Genomic DNA, 21053 nt, shown 5'->3' on the forward strand with positions numbered 1-21053 from the left:
ACTCATTTCACGACTAACATGTTTACAAATTACACGAGTATGTACACTTAATGCAGTACGTACAATACTGTGCGAAAAAAAACACCACGAAACACTATACTGATGTAAAAAAAAAAAAAAAAAAAAGGTCCAAAGACGACAAACCGATGTGCCAATCGCTTCCAACTGGAAACACACCACAACAAACAACTTCAACTTATTATGTCTGTCGATACTGTCCTGTGGCAGTGAGGTCAAACATGCCCAGACATGCCTCCAGAAATGAGGTCATCTCTATTATTTGAAAGGTAATCTTGCTTCACAGTCTGCGGTCACAGCTAGGGAATCAATGCACTGCACTCTAGGAGGACTTTAGGACTGTTTCCCTATCAAACCAGCCTGCAGAGGTAAACTGCTGCCAATGTGTAACTTGTGTGAAATGGGTGGATGACCTTAAGCCAGCATGGAACTGGTTTGGTTATCAACCAGCTAGCTTTGGGGCGCGCGAACCAAGAGGTGTTGTTGTGGCCTACATCCTTTAGAATTCTTTGAAACAGCACTTCCATGAACTGGAACTTGGTTAAAGCCAAGTGAATTCATTAGAAAGTAGTCAAATATTAGTTTAATAGTTGCGCACAAGGCCAGTGGGCGGTAACATAATGGTCAAAACACTAAGTCAAACATGTGTAAGTTGTTAGGAAACTGGGTACCAGATGCTAGTACTTTGCCATGTACATTAATATTTGGTACGCCCAGCTCGGGCACAGTTTCATAATACTTTGTAGCATTTCATTACCTTTAATTGCCCAATAACATTCAAGCTTGTGTCAGCGAATGGTGAAGTGAACCAGAAAGACCTCAATGAATTACTTGGCAATGGGCTTTTGTTCTTGTTGAATCCATTTGGTGCACTGAAACCTTAGGGGCAGCGATGGAGAAGCATTTGTTTTACGCCCCACTTCCAGAGGCCTCTATGATCCAGCTGGCACACAAAAGCCCAATAACCAACTCTTTTCCCCTCGTCATATTGTGAAAGCATATTGTGAGAGTGAAAAGCACTACGTCTAATGAGCGGCAATTAACAATGCAACGATGACGGCGCGATCCCCCGGCAGAGGCGGCTTACAGTCAAGTAAATGATGATAAGCAGTTGCAGATTTGCGATTCTTCACTCAGATGATGGAGCGCTCATTTCGTTTTTGTTTACAGAGGGGTGGGGGGGACATGAGCTCAAGCATCAGTGTGATTCATCACACTCGGCCAGGTTCTGCATTCATCATCTCCAAGACCAGCGCACTTCCCATTTCCAGCGACCTGTTCTTGTAAAACAAACGTCGCTCTGATTCCAGTTCATACCAGAGCCGAGGCAACGTTTTCCCCAGTGCTTTGAGACCTTGATCCCGGCTATAAATAAAACAATTCCTCAGACAAATTGAAAAATTTAGGGAGACAAATGTTTAACAGCTATAAAATAAAAATAGTTTTATTGACACAAAACGTGCATTACTGGCACACCTTGGTTTATTGTAAGGGAGTGAGCGACAGCAACATCACCTTCATATAACCAGACACTAAATTAATCAACGTTAAAATACACTACGGCTGCATGCCAAGGGTGCTTTTCCAGTTAGACTACAAACGGTCTTCATATAGCGTGTCAGTGTGACACATTAGCGGGGAGTCTGACATTTAGGAGGGTAAAGCAATGCTGTGTGTTCAGTCAGCAGCTGATTACAGGCACATCGGCGTCTTGAGGCATCTAATGCCAATCACGTACCGACAAACGCAGAGTGTGTCCCTCCGGCGTTACGCTCATCTCTTATAGACTTGGGTAATAGTTTTGCATATATTTAATTATAGTTTGTGTCACATGTGTGAAGCATCAGATGGTTGTCACATCTCATTAATTAAACCTTCACATATGGGAAACACCCAGTTACAGGTTACACAGCATTTGGATTTTGTTTCTTACTGTTGTGACATCTTACTTGAAATACCTCAACGCAGTACACACTTCCTTCTGATAACATCACTCAAGAGTTATACGTAAATACTACCAGACATTAGCCTATATCACACAGGGTCACGGTAAGTGGAGAGATTCCAGTTTCTGCTTCCTTGTACTCAGAGCCTTTGATTGAGGATCGTTTCCACGGCCTGAGCCAGGTTGTCCACAGTGCCGTCAGCCGTCACCGTCGAGTGCCTCTCGTCGGTGGGCCTGAGGGGGGAGAAGCAAAAACACACGCTTGAGGACATGCAGCATGGGTAAACAGTCTTGGTAAACAAAACAGGACTAACAGTTTGACGCTATCAGCCACATTGACAATACCGAATGTGCAAACTGGAACAGAGCAGGACATGAGGGTCTGAGAAGACTCGGGGAAAGGCAAAGCTTGAACAGAGCCAAGCTGAATTATTCTAGGCAGTCTTGTTTACGCTTGAGGGGAAGGTTTTGGTAATAAATCATGTCTTTGTCCTATCAGAGTGATCATAAGAGCTAACTTATGATTCAACAACAACGTACTAAAAATTAAGTGCGTTTTCTTTTGCTGCGTTGACATCTTCACACTGAAAAGTGTCTGTGCAGCTGCTTAAGCCGCTGCAGGGTAGAGCATGTTTTTTGTCTCTATCATCAGCTGTCACACAATGTTCCAGACTTTAATAATATATCTACAGGCAACTACAGACCAACTGGGTAATTTAATGAGAACTACTAATTCCAAAAATACCCAGTTTCTCAACATAAAACCAAGAGAATAATTTGGAGACATAGGCTGGTAGTTTCCCTCCTGGGGGCGGGACCCAGAAAGGATGCAGTTGCAAGATACTGTTGACAGTAAGAAAGAAAAAAAAAAAAAAAACGGTTTCTCCAAACTTGTATTTCTTTTTTGCCATGATAAAAGGCATGTCCGTCTGTCTGTCCACCACTTTGGTCATATCTGGAAAAACCTCAACAACTATTGGATTGATTGCCATAAAAAAACAAAAAAAAAAAAAACATAAAAAGGTCACAGGCCAAAAACATCAGCAACAATTGGCCAACGCGGTCATCACAATTTTGTCTCCATCTGGTTTCTTAAAGAGAAAAATCTGTAGGAGGCACGATGTCGCCTTGCCTATCTCTCCCCCCCCAACCCCCCCCCCCGGCCGCTGCCATTGTTTGGATCAGGGCCCAGTGATGGATGTAGATATGGCTGTTTAATCAGCTGGTAGAGGAAATGCGATCCATTCGGCGCTGCACCAGGCCCAGGCCGGCATGCAGGAACCTTTTTTCTCCCCATCACATCAAAAGACGGCGACGCCCCCTTCATTCATCTACAGGACTGCCCAGGACTCCTGCTCATTTATTAAGTGGTGCCTATAGATTCCCCCTCCTCCCCGGGCGGCCTCGACCAGGCTCTGTGTGCTGCCTCTGTTCCCCAGTCACGGGTTGGAGCTCCAGATGGGGAGGCTTTGTCTGGCCCTGGGTGTGCGGCACACACACACACACACACACCACCATTAATCCTGCCCTCTCAGGGCTTGCAGAGGACCGTGGCAAACATTTGTGAGCCGCCCAAGTGTGGCGTCAGAAAGAAGTGTCTGGCGGGGGGTGTGAGGAGAGGGCATGAATGCTGAAGCCACGGTGAACACTGGGAAGCGGTGCCATGTGTTTACACACGTCTGTCAGCCACCAGCGCTGGGGTTATGTGAGCTGGTCCGCTAATGGTTCGGGTGTTATGTCTCCTGTGCTGGATTACTACCACACCCTTTTTTGCCCTGGGACTGATGGCGTTCACACACACGCACGTATAGGCATGAACACGCGAGCAAGTTAGTCCCATGGCTCTTACGTTTCAAGCAGCGAAGCACACGGCGTCGACCACACCGCCTCTCCAACCCGATGCCCCTTTAAATCTCCCTTTGGATATGCATGCGTGTATTCATTTTGCGTTGCCATGAATAATGAAGGAGTAACCAGGGCAATGTGACCATGCAAAATTCAGCACAATGCAGCTAGTGTTACAGATGAGGTAATGTGCGACTCGCTGTGCGTACTTCAGGCCAATGCCATATCGATACACGAGAAGAGATGGGCTTGCCTTCACCTATGGGTGATGTCCTCTACGAGGAATGAGGTGGGAAGCAGCCAAGAGTTTAGTTCAACACAGCTGCCACTATGCTGCAAGACAGAAGTGCTCCACCAGAATGTTGGTAATTGAGCCCACGGTTTGGGTTTTCGACTAGTGGGCTGACAAAAACAATTCCAAGACATTAGTTGGGATCTTGGAACTGGAACAAACGGCCATATTTCACTATTTCTTCACATCTTATAAGTTAAACGAGTCGATCAGTCGGAAAAAAAGAATGAAAGACTGATAAAGCCCTGCGCAAAAAATTCCAATGAGTCTGGACTGTTGGTCTACTCTAGGCACAAAGGGCCAAATAAAAACCTTGAACCTTGAAAATGAACATTGGGTAAAGCCTTAAACTTGATCTCTAACTCTGTCACATCAGTCAACAAGTAAATCGGAATAATTATTCCATGTGCTTTAAAAACATCTACATACTGTACAACCCTGATCCCCAACATCAGCGATGACATGACAGTGGATTAAACAGTTTGAGAAATGGGCATCGTGTACTTCAGGCAATATAAGTTTATAGAAGCTTAGAGTGTCATAAGGGTAGAAATATAACTTGATACATGGCTCTATAAAACATGGAGATCCATTTTTATAAGGACAGGCCGTGCCTCCATGAAATGAAAGTGGATATGAATGAATGACTCATACAGCGAGTGTATGTGAAGTCAGCTGTGTGTCAAAGGCCGATAGAGTCTGGGTACGATAGTTGGGATACAGAAATGACGGAGATGGGGGTTGTCTAACATTGGGATAGAGGGCAGCTTCCTCTTCATTACATTGTCAGGGTAGCTGACCGTGAGGTGAAAGGCACGACAACCTGCTCATCAGTTAATGCTTAACACACCAGCACACACAGAGATGCAGGCGGGCACACACGGGGAAGCAAAACTGTCGCATAGACCAGATGTCGATTTACACTTCTCTCTTAACCTCCTCACCTTTGCAGAGTATGCCTTTCGCCTGACACAGTGCAGATAAATCAGATAAGGCCTACATGAGGGTAGAGATGAAAAGTTCAACCTCAGCCAAGAGTACACAACGCTGAAGACCGTGACAAATACTGCAAACGTTGGGAACACTTGGCTGGAAACAGTCAGATTCCCAGCAGCTAGCTGGATTTTAAACACACAGAAATATCTTGTTTTTAAGAAATGCTAAAGCTTTGAAATCAAACTTTGAATGCCTGTTTTCGGCATTGTAGGTCAGGTAGACAACACTGGAAAAAAAAAAACTATGGAAAATTGATTAAACTCAAAAGGTAACATTAAATTAGAAACACTGCTACAAAGATGGTTCTTATTAGACTGAGGTTAGTATTTGTTAGTAGAAAAGGTCAAAATGAGTACCGCCAAGTCTGAAAGCAACAATCGGAGCAGCAGAGCTCAAAGAAGGCCAAATCCCCCCCACCTCCCCAATTGCAGGTGCGTTGGTTAAAATGAAAGTAAGTCTTTAATGTGTAAAAGGAAACCGTTAAAAGTTACCACAGAACATGCAAAGCTCTGTCAAACTGCTTAAAAGAAATGGAACAGTGATAACAAGTGGAAGATACGACAGGGAGAGGACACTGACAACTCGCAACTTATTAACGCAATTATTCAAAGTCAAAGTTTCAGTCGAGTCAGTTTTATTCGTCACTTCTTCTATTTGTGCAAACATACAGAAGATCTGAAATTGTGTTTCTCTTCTGTCTGACAAAGTGGATAGTGCAAAAACAGTTAAAAATAGAACATCATATAAACAACATAAATTAGCAAACTATATAAGTGTGCGTTATAGCAGTGGACATGAGTCTAGATGTGGGTGTGGTGAGGCAGAGAGTTCAGCTTCCTAACAGACCTGATTAAGACCTACGATGTGAGTTTTTCATGATGTTATTTCCTGTGTATAATCCTCATAGCCCCATATGCAAACTAACTGCAACACATTTTGTAATGTGTGCCGTCACCTGGCTTTGAAGCGAGGAATCACATTCATGAGAGCTACGACAACGCTGAGGGAAGAGTCCGCCTGGCAGCGAGAGACGAAAAAAAGAAGAAAAAAAAAAACACTCAAGCCAGTTCTTTGTGCTGGTGTGCGTTTTTTCATACCCCACGAGGAAAAGTACCTTCAGCCACAACACTGCCTGTTCTCACACTAAAGCAGACTATATAACCATAACCCGAGGGAGTACACAACCTCACCATTACTATAGCCTTTATGTTCAGCCAAGCCTTGTGGGCGACATAAGATACCAACACAAGACAAAGCTTCCTCTCCCGACCCTGAGGGGAAGAGAATGTGTGAATGTGTAACTGCATGTATTTTCTGCTGCTTTGGTGAGAATGTACTCAGAGATCGACTTAAATAAAAAAAGGTCACAGGAGATAAATTAAACTAAAATTAAAACCCCACTAACAAACCTTGACAGGAAATCAGCACCCCTGCACCTCTTGAAACGAGGCCTATCAGAAAGAGTGGAAGAGAAAAATAAGACAACGCCAGTCAGTTGAGATGTTCCATCCGGGTTTTTCGTCACTCCTGCTTTTGGTCTCGCTTTCTCCATTACCTGATATTTACAGAAGTGCAACAAGACACAAGATAACTCCCTTGAGGTAACACAGCTGCAAGCGCCCAACTGAACTGGGGGGAAACCACCATTTTACGTGCATGTTATGGCAACAGACATGACAGATGCAAAGCTGGAGCCTCTACATTCTCTGCTGAATTTGTAGCCTTGCAGCAATCGTTATCGCTTCACTGTACCAAAGGCTGTATAATGTTCAGTCATGATCAGCAAACAGCTGCAGTACGCTTTTCATACTTTACACAGATTAACGGTTCTTTCCAATCGAGCAGGACACAAAGGGGATTCCCCGCTTGCAGCGTGAAGAAAACGCTCTCTAAAAAGCTCTTGTGAAAACCAGTGACACTTGTGAGTGTGTGTTTGTGCGCTTGTCAATCTATCTTTGTGAGGACCAATTTGACTTTGACACCTTCAAGGTGAGGACATTTTGCCGAAAATCACTTCTTCAAAGGCCCGTTTGTGGCTTCAGACTTTAAGGGTTTACAACACACAGAGAGAGTATCCTGAACTGTCAAAACCACCCACTGGAAAGCTTCCATTCTTCCCAACCACAAAAACATCTGGGGCTAAACGAACAGGACGTAATCCGTAAACCTTTGCTTTCTGCCTCTTGGAGACACAAAAAAAGCATAATGCTTTTCAGGTTGCATCTCCTTAACTACAAATCTTGTCTACATTATCAAAATGCCAAATGGCTGTTGCAGTGATAGAATTTCTTAAGCATTTGCTCAGCCATTGATTTAACTTAAATTGTTGTTAATTGTTAATCCATATTCTTAGCTATCTATTTCATCTATTGCCTTTAGCAAACCCTTTATTCTTCTCTGTTCAATTGCTAACTAATGTTCACACAATCTCAAGTGCAACATGTTAATGTGTTACAACTGACTCTAGTTGATGGGTATTTTACTAGGGCTGCACAATTTATTTAATAATACAAATAAATTACCACCGGTGTGGTCCTTTGAAGAGTAACACTGAATCCTGTATGGAGGGTCATTCTGCGCTGATTTCTGTAAGGTGTGGTCTGGTTTGTGGTTATTGTGACTACACCCAACTGTGATGCATATGAAAAAGTGAGGAAAGAGCCTGCAGCTAAATGACTAAATTAAAAAAGTTTGCCGACTGATTTCCCATTGTAAAGAAATGAATGGAAACCAGTGGCTGGAAAGGAAATGCATTAAACTTGGTTTTCTGAACGGTTAATGAAAGGCCCCCATCGCCTGATCCTCATCTTTGCCAGAGGCAACATTAGCCGCTACTAGCATAACACACCTGAATATTGGACCAAATTGTTGGGGATAAAGTAAAATTGGGAGGTAAAACAGACCCCGTATTTTGACAAAGATAACACATGGAACAGAAAAAGACACTCTGGTTCTGCTGAATCGAATTTAATAATTTTTTAACAATATTATAGAAGTGCAATGCTAAATTCATGGACTTCTCTTGGAAAGGGTCTTTTGTTGCAACATCCTTTGAGAGTAGAGTAAATCAATGCAAAAAAACAAAAACAAATAAAAGTTAGTATTTTACCATTAATAAAGTCATCAAAAAGCTATAAACAGTTTCTCCTGACGAGAATAGTTCTTGTTTATTGGACCAAATTCTTACAAGAGTAAACTCCCTCCATTGTTTCACAGCTGTCCTGTCAGCATTGTGCTCAATATGCAGAGTTTTATGTGACCCAGATCTAACCGCACTCTTTTCAACAGCTTGTTATTATTAGCGGTGCGGCTGATGACTTGCTAAACCTTCGTTTGTGTGTGTCTGTATGTCTATATCTCACTGTGTATGAGTGTTTTGAACGCAGCAAGAGGCTGCTGAGTCACCTGCTTCTGCTACAACAAATGCAGACACACATGTGCAACCACAAACACGCACACGCGCACACGCACACACACCCATTACGGGAAAAAAGGGCTCCAGCAGAAAGTGGGCAAGTACCCAAGTCCCCCCAGCCAAGCAGCCTGTCTATTGGTAATTGCAAGAGGGATTGGATCCCCATTGAAACAACTAAGGGCCCTGTGTTCATGTATTTAAAAGGCAGTGCTATGTTTCAGTCTGCCATCTGTGAGCTTTAGCTCTCCGATTCTCTCCCACTCTTCTGTCTTTCTCTCTTTCTCTCTCCCTCTCAAGGGTGGAAAAGTACCGTCGAGGGGCTCAGTGGCCGAGGCCTGGCCGGCTCCTTTGTCTCGGCGTGGGAGTCTAGTCTAACTGTGAAAAAAGCTCTGGTTAATTATTAATATCTCATTGACTTATAACGCACGGCAGGCTTTAGCGGAGCCTGCAGGCAGGGGAAGCTGTCACCCCGGGGTGGTGAGAGATGATAGGCCAGGCTCGGGCACCCACTGGAGTCTCATCAAGCTCTTTAACCGCTTTGTCATGCCTCTGCCACATCCATCTCGAATCTGTACTGAATCTGTGGTGCCCTGTTAAACTCTTACCTCGCTTCCAGCTGATCCAAACAGAAGGTTCAAAACACAGCCTGAACGAAACAGTAGCGTTTGCTGGGGACGAGTCTCACTTTCCTCCCTCATTGTAGCGTTGTTGTACTTTGCTCAGAGTGGTCTCTCGGTAACGTGTGATCTGCTGACCTCAGATGACCTCTTATCTGTTATAATGAACAAGACAAAAGTACTCCACTGAAAAACCTATGTTCTGTGTAGCAAATACTACCTTCCTGTGGGCTTAACAGGTCTTGTAACTTGCAACATTGCAAAAGGAAGCAACCTTTATCAACCTGGGTTCACAGGAGTTACAATGGATGTCAACAGTGACCCAGTAATGAGATGCTAGGTTCATTCCAAATACTCATATACTAGCTGTTTATCTTGGCACGCAATTATGTTTAACATTTATTATATGGGATGAAAGGAATAACCATGCTAGCGACAAACCTAAATATAGCTGTGCTTTGCCATATTTGGTTAGATGTGTCGGCTTTTATATTTGGCTAAACACAGTGAGAACTAGATTGTGCTGCAGTGGTGGAAACTATGGACATTTTGGACTCTTTTGCCACAAGTCTTGGTCATTGACCATTTGAATCCATTGCAACTGCTGCAGATGCAGGTTGATTACACATGCCACCCTCTGTGAACAATAGCAAGCAAGCCTACAGGCAGTGAACACAGTGTCACTCGTGTTTTCACTGAAATGTTCTATTAAAAGCATAGAAATACAAACGCAAACCGTAGGGAACAAACAGAGAGACAAAGGGCCCAAAAAGACAAAGCAGTGTTGGATCTCAAGCCAGAGTGTTGTCTAAATGAGGAAATCATTCCCAGAATTGATTGTGTTTACATTCCTTACAAAAGCTACAGATTCTGATCCAATGGAATGGGATGAAAACATAGCCTAGACGAGTGGTAAATGCTGGCTTTAAAGACAAAATGGATATAATCTAGCCTATAACTTTATGGTCGAGAAAATGTAAGAACAAATATTTTCTTTATTTGAATATGAACTTAAGTTTATTCATTGTGAAAATGATCATTTCTGCAACCCTGGAGCACTGCAAAAGGTGTTGAAAAGAACAACCCACCCACCACTCGTGGACAAGAAAAGGAAAATGTGGGAAGCATGTAGCCAGGAACGAAACCAGAACCCAGCTTTCATGTGTTATCGGTTAAAAAGGAGGGAAGCCCAGCAGTGGAAATAGAAACCATATGCGACATGCATTTTCCTATTCTGCCATGCAAATATCCTGACAGGCGCTGCTGCTGACTGACAAAAGGAGGTTGGGATGATCATGTATACTGTATGAATAGTCTCTGTTGCTCTGGGCCATCAGTGTTTTACCTTGGAAACAGCAGCAAAACAAACACTGTTCCAAAAGCAAATCTGCCGGTTTGCCACAGAACAAACAAAACCCAACTGGTCCCCAGTGCTCTTGATTTCAGATCCTTGGATGATCTGGAGGGACCTGGACACAAAAGAACGGCCCCTGCATATTCTGCTTCAGTTCGAAAGGCCATAATTCTGCACATAGTACGATTCACTGGATTAGAGTTAAAGGGTCTCGGAGTTGGCGCAGAGGCAAACCGACCTCGATGACACGTTCAGAAATGCTGTCGCTGTCAAGTTGACAAGCTTTTACGCTCACAGCTCACACCCTCAGCGGAGAGGAGTGAAATGAGATAACTTCACTTCCTTCCCACACAGACAAAACTAATGTGCTAACAGCGGTTAACAGGACAGGGTGTGGGACTGTGCTGTCGTACTAGATGCTATAAAATGCCTGCACGCTCGTTTACAGAGAACAGTTCACAAAAGGTCAAGACGGAGGAAAAAGTACAACGAAAGTACAAATCAAGCAAAACCTGTTCAGACAACCACACATTACATCTAGCTCTACAAAAAAAAGGATGTTATAATGGTTAACACATACCAACAAGGCCTTGACATATATAAGTCACATACGTTAAAGAGAAACACTCCCTGTCTGACGGGCACACACTTGAAACCATGTACATTATCATAGCCATTGAGGCTATAGGACACCAGTAGATGACTGAAAGATAAACTAGGCTGAAATACAGTCTGTACCTGAGAGCCATCCCAGGGACAGCACTCAGTTTATAAAAGGGGATTAGGCTGCAACCACAGCCATGCACGGTCACCCCTGCCAAGGTTCAGTGTCACAGATCTGCAAAGGACAAAGCCGGTCCATAAACCCAACACTGCTGTGCTGCGTTCAGTCTAATGTCTGTTTGATTCACGAGAGCGGCGATACGATAGGCCGCTGATGTCAGAGGGGGAGAGCTTCACCTTTCTGTTGACACACAGCGCGGTGAAATGTTCACACTTTTTCATGAACCCCTTCACTCGCCAGTCATTCAACCGTAGATGTATTTAGATTGGAGAGTTGTTAACTCTCTTTTGCATAAGCGCCCTGTGCACACGGAACCAATCCCACCCCCACACACACACAAACACGTATTACATGTTACAAATAGTGTGCAAACAAGATAAGAAGGCCAGCACGAACACATAGACACTGGAATAGAAGATAAAGACAGACGTTGTACCTGCAATAAATAATCAATTTCAAGAGCATGCACTACAAAATTTAAATGTGGCATATCTGCACTGTATTCCAGATATATTACCATTGTGGTACAACACATTTAAAAAGGGTTTTTGGCTCAGTTTTAAAACCAAAACCTCCAGATCATGTGTTTTTCTGCACCGTTTAATTTATGTTAAGGCATAACTGTACATCTTGCTAGAATGAATCCAGCACATTTTGAGTTTGTGGCCACTTCAGAAGTGAGATTACAACCTATTTTGAAACAATAGTGCTAATAATTAAAGATTTATTACAAACATCCTGACCGCTATATGTTATTAATAATAACAAAGATCTTTCGACTGTGAAGCTGTAACTCACTCTTAATCTGTTAGCTCAGGCTGATGAGCCATTTGCTTTCCTAATGAGCAGGGCTTTCGTCTAGTCGCTGCACTGATAATGGCTTAATTTGCATGACTTCATTACAGGAACCAGTGGAAATCTGCTCTGGCTCTCCCCACTAATCACAGGTTATGTGCCACTCAAACAGTCTGCCCAGTCTGTGCTGCTATGAGGGACTCGGCCCAAGCGGATGGAGACTTATTCCTGAAATGGATTGATGGGAGACAATTTTACAGGTCAGTGGTGCCAGGAAGTCTGAGATGATGATGATGAAGATGTTAGGAGTTCAGTGCCTCCTCTCACACACTCTCGCATGAAACGGATCCAACACCACTGCCTGATGTCTATAAAGAAGACTTAACAGGTCACAGAACATCCTTTTTTTTTACATCGTTCCACATCCGCCTCAGGCCTGCTGGTTCTGATAACTATGATTACAGGAGTAGCAGTTACAGTGATAGCTATGAATATTTGCATACCGACCATCTGGTGAGAACTGTGTGTTCTAACTCTTGTTACTCGGGCAAAAAACCCACACGTGAAGTATTGTGCACCAAGTACAACAGCTGCAGTGATAAGGTGTGTGCTAATCGCTGTAGGTAAAACTGCATGTTACGCAGTTAACAGCAGTCATAACACACATCGACACAACACACCTTTCATCAGTCTAATCTTTTTATTGTCACACTTTTGAGTTGAATGCCAACACAAATCATGCATACATTTGTAGGCCACATTCCAATTGTATTGCTCAGACCATGATTACATTACCTCCTAGTTGTAATTTATATCAGGAATGATACTACAATATCTCCCAGCAAGGGAAATTAAGTGTCAACAAACCAGTAGCAAAACAGCCACAAATGCACCACTGCTGCCAGTTACAGCTGAAGGAGAACAAATATTAACACAAGTGCAATCAATTCAGTCTAATTAAAAGAGAGCTACTGTTTGTTTGTCTTTGATTGCACTTGTTAACGAACACTATATGAAATGGCTCATTTAAGATCAGTCTACATTTATTCGGTGCGACTACAAGAATAGAAACGGAGGGATTTTGCAATGATGGAAACAATGTGGCATGCATGCCGCATTAAACTAATCTTGGCATGTTCTCGAACAAACATGCCGACGTTGGCAGGTGTGAGTGCAACTCTCACAGCACAGAAGAAACGCTAAAAGGAAAAAATAATCTGGCTTCCTGTGTTGCGTCCTTTAGGGACGGCCGCAGACAGAAAGGGCACGAACCAGGGTGCGGTTCTGGTAAACTGGTTCTTAGTGTGCACCATCAGGGACTAGTTCCCTCTGGAGACGTTTGGTCTGGCTCGGCCTGCTAGGAAAACAGTTTCCCCAACACTCGCATTAGCAGTCAAGCGTTGGCCACAGGGAGAGAGGTTTACAATGTAAACCGTTTAGAAGATGTTGCTGCTGTGTGAAAATGTTTTCGTGCACTCTGCCAGATTCCAACGGGAATCCGAGTGAGGGCTTCCTCTAACTCTCTGGCCCTCGTTCAAAATACCCATCAATACTGTGTGTGACACATCACGACAGTGTTTTCCCCGTCAGAATTACAAATGCCAATACTGAGGGTGCATGTTTCAAGAAAATGCTTTAAATCCAACTTCTTTAATTATCACAGGGAGACCAAAAGGTTCAGAAAATAATTGTGTCAACTACCTATAGGAATTAAAGCGATTCATAAATAGTGCATGAAGAAACAGTATGACGTGAACCCGCTTTTATTAAGCTTCAAAGCTATCATGACATAGTAATACAACATAAGTAGAGCTGTTGTTAGCTTTGTTAAGTAGCTGTGGCAAACAGGTACTTAACAGCTATTTGACATATCATCTCTATGAGGTGATAGGTCCCTATTGTGCAACAGCTTGTTCTAATGCCCCTAAGGGACCACAGAAAAAGAAAGTCACTGGAAAAGAGACGTTATTTAAATCTTGAGGTCGTAAAAGTTGTAAAATGCACTACAGCCGAATCCAGAGTTATTTGCTTTCTTCCGCTCATGTGATGACCCTGGAGCATGAGGCTGGCCAACGGCTGGGAGGCGGGGTTAATGGAAACGCTAGTGTGTTTGCTCCAAGGCCCCGATGGATATGGAAGAGAGTCAGAAGATCTGGGTATTTTAAAAAAGGTACTTGTTTTGTTTCATGCGCTACTTTCACAGGTATGGACGGGGCCTCGCCTCCAATGCTATATTTAGTTCTCTTCAACATCCTTGATGTGTGACGTCGCTGCCAAGATGGCGATGGCGGGAGCCACCCACTTTGAGCTTCACACCGGCTCTTCAGAAATATATGGGGGATTTCACAACGACTGCGTCCAAATTTGATAAAGTCTATGGTTATAACCAACAGCAGTCCAAAACCTTTTCTTGCAAGGTAGAGGTTTATCAAAGTTATCAAACAATATAAATCAGGAAATATTGGTGTGAAGATTAAGCCCCCCACAAGACAGAGAACCCATCGAAGCATTTGGTACAGATCGCAATGATTTTACCCTGAGAGGGTGATGGGCTGCAACCTGCCAAGACTTGTTCGCCTCCAGGACGCTGAGACGGGCAAGAAAAATTGGAGCCGACACCTCTCACCCTGGACGTCTGCAGTTGGGTTCATCAATAAAGCCCAGGACCCCCACTGACACTTTACATCCCCAGGACCATTTATTTCAGTTACACACCCATGCACATCTTTTCTCTATCAATATACACATAACACTTTAAGAATAAACTTGTCTTAACAGACTGTATTTGTTTACCAAAAATGTATTGTACATTTTAATATTTTAAGTAATGTCTCGTACTATTGCACTGTGTATAGTTCTGGACCATTCACCTCACCAAATTCCTTGTATGTGTAACGTACTTGGCAATTAACAGTTGTGATTTGAGATACTCTGTGGTATGGACAAAACTAGACTAACTAAATTACATCAGCACTCAGATCGTCATAACCCCAATTTCAAACCACTTTTTGGTGCAGGCCCCTCTTTGCAAACCTGTTCTACATTAAAGAGCAAAGGGTTCTCTGGCTCCCCTGAGGGAAGTGCGCTAACCTTTGCTCATTATTTAAGAATAAGGGAAGGTTGACAGCTAGAAGAACACTCCTCGATTATAATTACCCCTATTTACACGTCTATAGTCTACAGTCATTACTGGTGCGTACTGTAATATCACGTCACCACTCACCATCACAAGAACATACTTGTACTGTATGTGTATATATATATATATATATATATATATATATATATATATATATATATATATATATATATAAATATAAAGAGGTCAACATGCAGTCCTGGCTGAATAACAGTCAAATCAAAACCTTTTCAGAATAAACTGATATGATTAGATTGTCTGTGATTTGTATCTTTTTTTCCCTTCCTGCCTTGTCACGGGGCCGAGGGTATTTGAAGCAGTCTTTTTTCAAGTCTGATGGGAACTGGAGGCCTGCGCAGCATCTGGTTGACTTGGAAACAGCTGTGTTTTCACAGATCTGACTGAGGGTTTATAGCTGCTCCCAGAAAGCCTGGGTTCATTGGGCCTGTTTGGCTAAATAATGCTAAATCTCACGTCTGCTGCTCTCTCACAGCCCCACGGAAACACCCTCTCCGTCACTGTTTCTCTTCTTGTTCTCAGGGAACGCATGTCGTACGGTCCAATCATGAGGTGTTTATTTTAAATTAGTAAATTATAGCTCACTCTGGAGTCGTAAATTCTAATTTGATGCACACAGTTTAGTTCCTGCAACTGTGTTTCGGAAGCAAATATCCACAACAAAAAGTGTCATCTGCTCACACTCACACACACACACACACACACACACACACACACACACACACACACACACACACACACACACAACTTTAACACCTTGAATCCAGTCCTGGAAATGAAACATTGGCCTTGATAAACACTATAGTGTCATTTTTCTGTGCAGTGCACATTATTCAACTACTTAACTAATAACTTTCTGTACGCATGTGTTTCAACACATAAACTCCATTCACCAATCAGTCCATAAATCTGAACCGCCACAGCTGAAACACAACGGGGAACACAATACAGATTCCACATGTGTTCCTCAGTGGAGAAACAGACCATTTATTTCAACCAGTTGCTCTCTGCTCTCAAAAAAAAGAAAAAGGATGAGCAGTGATATAATCCTGCATTTAGTTGACTATATCAGACAGTGTCGAGTGTGTCAGCACACTGGAGCTGAACTGAGCTGCTCGGAGAAGATTGCAAAGTAATAAACCACATGCATTCTGCCCAAGCTGCAGAAAGAGAGAATCTGTGTTTGAAAGAGTTCAGTCTCCGACGGTTGTGCAGACAGAAACACGGCCTACTGTTCGCTTCTGGACTTGCATACCCACACAGATATGTAGGTGACCCAGACCTGCATGTACATGTCAGCTACATACACACAAGCATATCAAAGTAAAAACACACAAACCCACATATGCCATTCAGCCATAACTGCACAGAGGAGACAGGTTTTACAGCGAGTGACTGTGCACTTAGTACAGGATTAGAGCCAACTGATGCTCAACAAGATTACTCAGCGTTCTGTGGTCACATGACCCCAGACCGGCATGCAAGTACGCAGCAGTGGAGCAGGTCATCAAGCATGGTGCTCTTCAGACTAATCGGTGGTTTATGGCCAAACAAAATGGTGACTTGAGAGGCACTCTGAGAGCGGAGACCTGCGCCAAGGCCGTGCCCCATCTGGCAATGTGAACCAAAGGGAAATATAATGTGTGTATTTTTTACCGTAATCTTGCTGACAAACACACAAACAAACCAAACCCAAAACATAACCACATTGGAAATGTTATTTTACTGTTCTGTGAGTACTTACACTTAAAGCAACTTTACACTTTTACTCCACTTCAGATTGTAAAAGCCCTCTGAGGCAAATTTGTGATTTGGGCAATATCAAATAAATTGAATATAATGCATAGTTCCATACCTCCTACGCCCAGTCAATTTTCTTTTTTTGTCAAGCCATAACTACCACATATATCTTCTAAAATAATCAACCATATGTTTCTGTAATTACACCATGAGAAAGACGCCCCAGTAATCTTCGGATTTGGGATCATAAATCCTTGGGTGCCTATAACCCTGTGGGCGAGTAGCATCCAACATGTGGAGATAATAAAGCTATTTTCAGCGGCTTCTCAATCAAATAAACAAATCTGGAATGGCCAAGAATGAGGTGGTTGGCTCACTGGAAGTCTGTGTGTTATGGAGGAAGCTGATTCACAATCCTGGTGTGAGGGTACCCTCTCCTGGCAAATAGCAGAATAGATTTGTATTCTGATTTACTGTATGGTCAGACTAGCTTCAAGATCTGTAGAAAAGGAAGACTTATTTCTTTCTTCAAAAGAGCTAAACCTTTGATAAGAACATAGAGGTTGAAGATATGGCTATGCAGTATGATTTATGAGAGGCTTTATGTCACCTAGTAATGAAGCAATCTTTTCATTTTCATCTCCAGGCATAAAAGCACGGATTTAGCCAGAGAACAAGATGTATCGAGCTGGTTTCTTACTCAAGGATACTTCAGCCGGGCACACTCTGACATGGATGTTTTACCAACCAAAGGGACACCTATTGGCCAGCGGTATGCAATAAGAAGTCATGTTCAGTAGATTGAAAAAGACATCACTGACCTGTATTTGCCAGTCCTGACTTGTACGCCTTTCATTCCGCAGTGTTGGGCCCCACCCACGTCATTCACCAGATCGTCCCCAATCATCAGTGCCTGCCGGAGAACATCGTTGAAGTAAAACATTATAATTTAGTTGAAGATATTTTTAGCTGCTCTTATGCTAATGGTGTTACAAAAATGTAAAAGAAGATGATATTTATTATATATTTTATAAACAAAAAAGAAAATCATCCATAAAAACACATACTGTACAAAACCATACATGCATAAACCTGTGTTTGCTAAAGGGGTTGAGGTTTTTAAATTGTGATATAGATAGATTATATACACACACAGGGTTAGGGTTAGGGGGTTAGGGCCCTCACAGGCAATGGCCTCCAGTGCACCTGTGTGTGTGTGTGTGCGTATATATATATATATATATATATATATATATATATATATATATATATATATATATATATATATATATATATACATATACACACATATATACATATATACATATACACACACACACACACACACACACGTATTTCTCCTATTGTTCCTGCTTACTACTGAACCTTCAACAGTGACGGATACATTTCAGCCTGCCCTCCCTTCTCCTCGTGTTTCTTTGATAAACATCTCAGCTATCCTCTCCACTGTTGAGAGCTCTAGGCGCTTATTCTGCCACAAGAAAACAACTTCTGATCAGAGATGGTGATCTCAAGAGTTTGGTAATTCCTTCTGAGAGGAATGATACTGGTCAATATCACCAACTCTACATTAAAGCATGGGGGAGTAACAGAAGGCTTTGGAAGCAACAGATGTAGCTGTGGCTATATCTGTCTCAGAGTGAGGCTTTGGCTGAGATGAACCCAGCTTTCTTAGAGTGCCAAGTACAAAAAAAGATAAGCTTAGAGAGACTGTAGCGCATTATTTACACTTGGGATACACTAAGATGGGTAGATACCAGGGACAGACATTAAACACATGTTCAGACACCCACTGAGAAAAATAAATGCTGTGAATGGGGGAAAGACAAATAAACATTTTGTAAAAGTAAAGACGGTTAATATTGAAAATAATCTGCGCAACATACTCAACGTTCAGTCTGTGGACGTTCAAATGTGCATTATAATAATACCTTCTGTTGCTACGTACCTCATGCGGTTGAAGCCCCATGTCATTGAGAACACTCTGGAAGAAAGTTGGGGATGGCTTTCCAACTACTTCAGCCTTTAAATCACAGGCATACTGGAGGGGAAGAAAAAGTTAACAAAAATGAGTCATCACATGTACAAAAGTGCTTTTCATAATAAATATATCAATGCAAACAAAGCACCTACTGTACCTCCAGAGCCTTCATGTAAACCCCAACATCTAGTTTCAAACCATCCGTCTCTTTGTAGTACTTCCTATGAAGAGGCCACACATATATTTGTTGATCATTTCATATTGTGATTATCACTCACAAAAAGCAATATAGTAATGCCTACTGACTTGTAAAATACCCTCTTACCCTTGGCCCAGAGAGAACAGCACTGGCTTCTCCAGCCCTGTAAGGACCCTGAATGCATCGTTCAGGTTCTGGTAGGTAAATTTTTCAGCTGCGTCTCCAATCACCACACAGTTTGGGTTGGTCTTGTCAACACTGTCAAACTCGGGGAGAAGTCCTGCATGAGAGTAAACATGAACACTTTTCAGGATTGGGTCTGATGATATTATATTTTTTTCATAGGCATCAACGAATCCCACGAGAAGACCAAAACAAACAATTGTCTGTATAGCCAAAATCAGAGTTTATTCCTCAAAAATTATGAATAATGCATCACTGGGCCTAAATGATGCACTGGGTGACATGTTGCTTTATTACAGATTCAGCAGTAGTTTGTGATGTCTATCCAACATACACCGTCCTGCTGCTTCAAATACTCTGGTATTACTCGAAACAACAATGTTGTTCTAAGCAGTTATTTTGAATGGAAAAAATAAATAAAACGTGTAACCCTCTTGCGATGGGATCCCACCAGGTGAACACAATACACGTGTGGCAGCTAGTATGGGAATAAATGAAAATTAAACTACAAATGCAAGACGTTTTTCATGATTTACATGTTTTGTAGGAGCCAGTAGGCTTGAGGCTGAGAGCCACAGCCAGTTGTGGTGTTGTATTGTTTCCCAGCCTGAGGCATTCATGTTGTTGGTAAAAAATTGTGTTTTGCTGCATCTTATATTGCAAAGCTATTCCTAATATTATATCTGATCAAAGGGTTTCTAAATAATTAATTCTAAATCATAACAATTCAGTTAAACACTAACTTACTGTAAGTGCATTCCTGGAACCCGCTCAACTACTAACAAGTGCCCTGAAAACTCTATTTTGAGTGGACAACAATATCATGGCAATTTAATATATTTGTAAAGCACTAAGTAGAAGGTCAGACAGACAATCAAAGTGCATACGTCTTTACCATCATACACGAGCAGGTGAGGTCGTAAACACCTCTCCTTAAGGACAGCTACAGCTGCAGGAGCAGGAGAGAAGACCTCTGACACGAGGATGTCAAAGCCCAGTCTTTGAAGCTTGGCCACAAACGTGTCTCTGGCGGCCTGGGTCTCATTGGTGCAGAAGCGCAGCTGCAGGTCAGAAGCCTTGAGCCTTTGAAACGGGGGACAGGAGCACACAGTGACGCTGAGACAGAAGACAGCTCAAACATGCAGCACTGGTTTAACTACGCCCTTTGGGAGTCTAGCAAGGGAACTGCAAGAGTCCAGAAGTTAGCAACACAATGGATAACCGACTTCGCGTGCACTTTGGGTCCATATAGTGAAGGTGCACGCAGCTAAAATCTCCAACAACGACTAAAACGACTCGCTACTTATTCACTCACTTTTTCACGGCTTCAATTGAACCGGGAATGGCGACCCCGTCGCCGTCCCCGCTGTCATATAAAACGCCACACATGTCCAGAATGACACCTTTCAAACTCGTCGCACAGCCTGGCCAGCCCATGTCAGCCATGACGAAATGTCAGCCCCAGGGCGCATGCGCGTAAAGTAAGGCAGTCGGCCTATAATGCTCTCGCGAATTAAAGTCGTAGGTAACGGGTTCATATTAATTTACCATACAGCCTATGTAATTCATGGGAAATACCTGCAGTCGGAGTGAGTCACTGAAATGCGTTTTACGAATACCACTCGAGCTGTGATTTCAACAACACTTTGCCTGAAAAACATGGTCGCTTTTTTTTAATTAGTGATGATTGTGTCGACTGAAGCTGACATGT

The 21053-nt window shown here is 42.7% G+C and overlaps 1 protein-coding gene across 1 annotated transcript; it reads right to left on the reverse strand.

The window, feature by feature from the left end:
- Positions 1 to 1441: 1441 nt before the first annotated feature.
- On the reverse strand, positions 1442 to 20791 carry lhpp (phospholysine phosphohistidine inorganic pyrophosphate phosphatase). The gene is made up of 7 exons (XM_079214064.1): positions 20658 to 20791; positions 20238 to 20425; positions 19286 to 19439; positions 19118 to 19181; positions 18928 to 19020; positions 17780 to 17871; positions 1442 to 2197 (listed from the first exon to the last, which is right to left on the reverse strand). The coding sequence occupies exons 1-7, from the start codon at positions 20786 to 20788 to the stop codon at positions 2104 to 2106; spliced, it is 816 nt and encodes a 271-aa protein (XP_079070190.1). The 5' UTR covers positions 20789 to 20791; the 3' UTR covers positions 1442 to 2103.
- Positions 20792 to 21053: the final 262 nt, after the last annotated feature.

The sequence above is a fragment of the Taurulus bubalis genome (genome assembly GCF_910589615.1).
Source record: "Taurulus bubalis genome assembly, chromosome: 2".
NCBI lineage: Eukaryota > Metazoa > Chordata > Actinopteri > Perciformes > Cottidae > Taurulus > Taurulus bubalis.